The following is a 6,238-nucleotide window of genomic DNA, read 5'->3' on the forward strand; positions in this document are numbered from 1 at the left end:
TCTGTTGTTTTTGTAGAAGTGGGTGCCATTCATTTAAATGATAATGTGACAATATCGATTGATTGATCTTCATGCATGGAGCTGGAGTGGAAAAATGCTGCCTGAAGCCCTGAAGTGATGAAACAAATGCCATTTTATCTCGATCTGCACCTTTTGTTTCTTTGTCGTGTGTTGCACATGTACTATACTGAAGTTTGTTATCTCGAGCTGGAGCTGAACTTTGGTTGTTCCAGAATTTGCACTTTGTACTGAAGTTTGTTATCTTGATGTACTGGGCATGTACTTGGCCTTTCAAAAATGGCTCGTGATATACTATTACTAGCAATCCCCATCTCTATGTTCCAGAACTTTGCTCGTAGCCTTGTACTGGGCATGTTTAGTTCTGCTTGTGCTTGTACTGGACAAGTTTTTGTTCCAAAATTTCTTCGTATGGTTTCACTGGACATGTACTAAATTAGTGCTTGTAGTTGTAATCGTAGTCTTCTACTAGATTGTTGTACTGGAACATAAATTCTTACATGTTTCAGAATTTCTTCAAGTAGGTAACCAGGTTGTAGTTGTATTGGACAACTACTAAATTTGTGTTTCCATGTGGCCAAACCATGTGTTGATTAAAAATTCGCGTCAACTTTGATTATTTTGGTTATTACTGAAACCAAACCGAAAGCAAATGGTTATTACCGAAACCGAACCGTATCTATGTATACAACCGTATAAATCGAAGTATAAAAACCGTATAAACCGAACCGAATTAAAGCGAAAAAACCGAATGCACAGGCTGATCGTACGCGCGGTCCCGAACATGCCGAGGCCGAGCCGGACATTGCCGGACCGGATCTCGGCGTAGTAGGTGCCCCGGGGCGCTCGCGGACGCCGTGGTAGCCAGACGATCCCCGGCGGCGCGGCGGCATGGTGGCGTGGTGGTGGCGGGGCGAGGAAGCGACAGAGGGAGCGGGGAGAGCGCGCGTGGCAGTGTGAAGGCCGCGTGACGAGCGCCGTAATTTATAGGCACGTCGGAGCTAAATCTAGCGCGCGAGTTGCCGCCTTTTTCCGCACGGGCAATTGTTTTTCGCGCGCTACTTTCCTGCCATCGCTGAAGCGCGCCAAAAAGCCTCGCGCGCTAAAGTGACAATTTATCGCGTGCACGCGTCTTTTGGCGCCGTGGTTGGAGATGCTCTTATACGATGGCGGCTTGATGCGCTTGTGGTAGTCCACGGTCAGATCAGGCAAAACGGGGTGGTGTCCTTGAAGTGGCCGGGCGGTGGCAAGCGAAGCAGGTCGTACCATAACCGGCAGGGCCCTCCTCCGAGCTAGGAGGAGGAAGGGCCCCAGAGACCGAACTCGCATCGTGAGGTCCGTGCTTCCTCGATGGACCAGATGCACGGCGGTGGCGCCGGCAGGCGGGTGAAGGTGGTGGGGAAGGTAGAGAGGCTCGACGGGCAGTCGCTGACCTACTCCGAGTTCGTCGACCGCTTCATGAAGCCGAACCTCCCCGTCGTCCTCACGGGCCTCACCTCCTCCTGGCCATCCTGCGAGGACTGGACGTTCGCCGGTCCCGACGATCGCCGCCGCCCCAACCTCCCCTTTTTCGCGCAAAACTTCTCCTCCCCTCGCGTTCAGGCACCCACCAGCTGACCTTCTCCTCTTGTGCGAGTCCTCGTTTCACTAGCCAGATGAATCATTTTAGATTTATCATCGTTGTTGATTTCGCAGGTTGCCGACTGTTCCGCCAGGGAGTACACGGACCACAAGCGGCTAGAGATGTCCATGCAGGAATTCGTGGACCATTGGGTTAGGAATTCGAATACTGTTTCAAGCAGCGGTCATTGTGAAGCTTCCTCGCTTTATCTGAGGGATTGGCATTTTGTTAAAGTATGTCCTGATTCCAGAGTATACCCTGTTCTCTACGCTTATTTGCTATTGAATTTATGGTACCCTCGTTAATGACTGATACCTAAAAAAGTCTGTAACATTAAGTTATTATATGAATTTCTTCACTTTTTTTTTGCGGGAATGAATTTCTTCACTTCTTGTTCAAACATCTTATGATAATAGTGTATTATTGCTATGACTACCCAAAATCAATAACATCAAAGCCATGGTGGGATTGATGCTGCAATAGCTGTGCAAAAATATTAGCGGTGTGACAAACTAGAATTTGTGTCGCTATTTGTTTGAGTTGCCAGTGATTAGCAGTCATCTCCAGCATAACTGATTAACACTTGTTCGGATTTAAAATCGCCCTTTTGCTGCCACGTTTTATGTGCTGAACTGCAACACTGTTTTCAATACCAATTGTCTACTGGTTTGGTAGTTGTTTAGATTAGATTGCATTATTGCAATGCCTTTTTTTGGATGGTATGTGCATATGTCTGCTCATAAGATTGAGATCCAGCTCTCTGTTATCTCAAACATTTGAATTCATCCTACCCTTTTCTTTCTTGAAGCTGACATTTCATCTCCTGCTCTATGTGGTTATATTGCATCTTGCCTTGATCTTCCAGGAGTACCCTGATTATGTCGCATACACCACACCACCGTTCTTCGTCGATGATTGGCTCAACATGTATCTTGACAGTCATCCCATGCATAGAGATTCTGACATTGCCAACCACAAAAATGAAGTAAACTGTGCTGACTATCGATTTGTTTACATTGGAGCAAAAGGTAACTTCTATTTTTTAAAATCCTGTTCTATTCCGTGCTTTACGAAATTGGGATTCTGTGCTTCTGTAAGCTATCCTATGTTACAGGTGAATGTATCATCGCTCATAATTATAACTGTGATTTGATGTTTAGGAACTTGGACCCCTCTTCATGCTGATGTTTTTAGGTCATACAGCTGGTCAGCAAATGTGTGTGGGAGAAAACTATGGCTCTTTCTGGCACCATCGCAGAGTCATCTTATATTTGATAGGTAATTTTAACCTGGGCACTCCTTATGCATTATATTCTATGTGGCTAATCCGACATGGAATTAGCATCAGACATGAACAGAACACATAACCTCCATGAGATTTTGAGCTGCCAATAAGAGGAAAACTGATTCACTGCATACTCCTGGACCCTGTTCCTCATTAGCTGATTAACTCGGAAGTTAGAAATACTAGTGACTCAATTTTTTTTCCTGTGTTCTGTGATGCTACATAGTGCAATGATGGCAACTCACTCTTTACTAGGTTGAGTTGTCTCTGATCAGCAATATTATGAATTACAAATTTGTTGGCCCTCTATACAAAGGTAATGGTGTATTATATGCTTGTTTGTTTTTCATGCAACTTATGCTTACTCTTATGGTTTATCATATATTTGTTTTTCGCCAAAAGAAACTTAAATTAAAACAAGGGTAATTTATTTTGCAAATAACATGGGTTTGTTTAGACCTTGTACATTCAATTAATAGTCACAACTTCCGGTCGGAGTTTAACAGCCTCAGCTGGGTCATTCCAGATGGATGTAAAGTTCTAAAGCGTATGACCTTATTTCTGTTTCCAGGATTTCATGGCATCTGTTGTCTAACTTGTTTTAAGAATGAATTGATTTTGGGTATTTGTGTTGGCGTAATTTTTCAGTGCAGTTTCTTGGTAATTGATTTCTGTATGCCAATTGAGGTTACCTTGGCATTTGATGACATTTTGTCAAATCTGGGCTGTCTATTTGTTCTAGTCATAATACTTTGCATTGTTACTCAACCAGTAATTTGTAGGAACCTACGATCATCGGTTTATGACATAAATGAAGATGTTTCTGAAAAGCAGTTTCCTGAATTCAATAAGGTACCCCCCTCCGACCCCCTGTGCGTCTTGGTAGTAACCACGGTGTGTACTCATGTTATTAAGATTCTTTTGTAGGCTGAATGGATAGAGTGTATTCAAGAGCAGAATGAAATCATTTTTGTGCCCAGTGGGTGGTACCACCAAGTCTATAATCTGGTAAATGTTTCCATCTTCACCGAGTGTTTATGCATTTGTTATTTAATATGTAAGGTTTAATGTTACTAACTTGCTAACTTGCTATGTTATACAAGTTGATATATATCCTTATTGGATTACATCTGTATGGCAAATGAGAACAACCAAGCATATGAGTGCGAGAAGTAGAAATCCTGATCATTGGATCAGATCCGGGTTGCTAAGATTTGGACACTAAAAGCAGTTGACACATCCTTGGGTTATTGGGTAGTTATGCTTAATTCTACATTTACTCTCACACCTTTCAGTCATCCAGTGTAAGCAATCTGTCTTGGTATTATGGTACTCCCTCCTTTCTGGTTTATAAGGCTTATCTCAACTTTTTTGTTTTTCCAATTTAGAGGGCTCATCTCCATCTCATTTTTAGTTTCCAATGCGCATTAAATCTTTGCATGCAAGAACTAAAAAGGAACACACCAATGCATGTAATATTCCTACTCATCTAGTGGCCAAGCAGGCATGCACTGTAATTAATCCAAATTAATGCACAAGTTTAATTGGGGTAGTTTTGTAAAGTACGAGATAAATTCCTCCACTCTCAAAATCCCATGGTTGACGAGATTTGAGATTTGAGCCCTATAAACCGGAAGGGAGGGAGTATATATCATCACATTTGGCCAAGAATAGTGGATTGCCCCCGCGTCGTCTCCTGGCAACACGGGAGGCCATCCATCGCGTTGCCCCAGCCGTCCTCCCGGTGCCCCTCCTGTCTCGCCGCTGCTTGAGGCCCTGCCGGCGAAGCCGAGCGGGTTCGAGGACGGCGGTGGCGGGGCGTTCTCCTGGCTCGCCTTCTCTCTCCCAGCATGGGGCCTGTACGGCCATGGCGGCTGGGTTCCTTGGCTGGATTCTATGGGAGACTGCGGAGCTGGTGCAAGGCGTGTTTTGGCGGGCGGTTGGCATGGGTCGGCGGCGGTGGGGCGGCCTTAATTCATGGTGGGATGGCTGGTGGCTGGCGTGCACCCAGGCAGCGATTGATCTGAAGCGGCAATGTTCTTGGGCGACGCAACGCGAGGCAACATGGCCAGGGAGCAATTTTGTCTGACATCCTCCGTCGAGATCTGATGCTCCCGAGACTGCTGGCCCAAAGGCGGCTAGGCTGCGGCGATGGAGGTCCATGGTGTCGATCTTGCGGCTAGCGGCAGCTGCGCTTCGCATGGGCAATGTTGATCTGCCATTCGTGCTCCGGCTTTGACCACATCGACCTCTGGACCTACGGGCCTGGGTCAGCGATGATGTCTTCAGCTGCTAGCGTTGGTCCTTGGCGACTACTATGACCTGCGGCGGCGGACTCGTTGCGGATTGTGATGCCCATCGAAAGGTATTCATGAGGGTTCATCTCTCCAAACCCGGTGGCCGGCCTCGGTAAGGAGATGCAAACTATAGATGACGACTTGAAGCAGAGGGATGGTTGTGCGGCTGCGCCTGGGACCGCTGAAAAGTGGTGGCGACAACACATAAGTGACGTCAATGGAGGTGCTACGCAAGCACCCGGTATCGAGTTCCGGGGCGAATGCCTAGGTCTCCGTGATGGATATACCTGGCAGTGACGATGTTTGATGTCGTTACCTTGTTGAAGGCATTGCTCGGATAAGCTCGGATTGGTTCTTCAGGGTGAAAACCTAGATCTGACCTTTGCTGGTTGGATCCGGTGACGACGGCGCTTCAGCGTTGCTCCCTTCTTGAAGGCGTACCGTTGAAGAATCTCGTCGTCCATGTGATGGTTGGTGCGGATATGGCAATTTCTATAGTTTGCCAATCGCGGATCGGATTGCTTTAGGTTTTCTTTTTTCCTCGCCATGCATAGCTTTCGTCTTATATGACTTTGCTATTTGTCGGGGTGTTTTTTTATGTGCGTGCTTTCATGTTGGCTGTGTGCATCATACCTATGCAGAGGCCGCGTGTGTGCTCATTATGTTTTGTATCCTTTTGATGCTCCATTTTGAGCAAATAAAATCCACCCTTTGTCGAAAAAAAAATCATCACATTTTGATCCACTTGGGAATTTCCGATTCTGCTATTTTAGACGTGGTTTCTACCAGATACACCCTGCATAGCTGGAACTGATGCAGTTATTCCTTGTTATAACTTTTGATATTCTTAACTTGTACCAAAAGAGCTTCAATCATATGAATCTGTCCCATGTGACATTAAAAATGGTGAAACTAGTGACCGTTGACATCATGAACGACCATATGCTCTTATTAACTAATTTATTGACATCATGTTAGGTGCACGTATCAGAGCATCTCCAACCACGCCCGCAACAC

At 45.7% G+C, this 6,238-nt stretch overlaps 1 protein-coding gene across 1 annotated transcript in view; it reads left to right on the forward strand.

The window, feature by feature from the left end:
• The first annotated feature begins 1,202 nt into the window (after positions 1-1,202).
• Positions 1,203-6,238, forward strand: part of LOC119268166 (2-oxoglutarate and iron-dependent oxygenase JMJD4-like) — a 7,298-nt gene continuing 2,262 nt past the window's right edge. The window contains exons 1-6 of the mRNA XM_037549699.1: positions 1,203-1,620; positions 1,714-1,872; positions 2,505-2,667; positions 2,800-2,917; positions 3,707-3,776; positions 3,852-3,932. Of these exons, the coding sequence (XP_037405596.1) occupies positions 1,369-1,620; positions 1,714-1,872; positions 2,505-2,667; positions 2,800-2,917; positions 3,707-3,776; positions 3,852-3,932 (843 nt within the window). The 5' untranslated portion in view covers positions 1,203-1,368. The remainder of the gene's footprint in view (positions 1,621-1,713; positions 1,873-2,504; positions 2,668-2,799; positions 2,918-3,706; positions 3,777-3,851; positions 3,933-6,238) is intronic.

The sequence above is a fragment of the Triticum dicoccoides genome, chromosome 3A, assembly GCF_002162155.2.
Source record: "Triticum dicoccoides isolate Atlit2015 ecotype Zavitan chromosome 3A, WEW_v2.0, whole genome shotgun sequence".
In the NCBI taxonomy this organism is placed as follows: Eukaryota; Viridiplantae; Streptophyta; class Magnoliopsida; order Poales; family Poaceae; genus Triticum; species Triticum dicoccoides.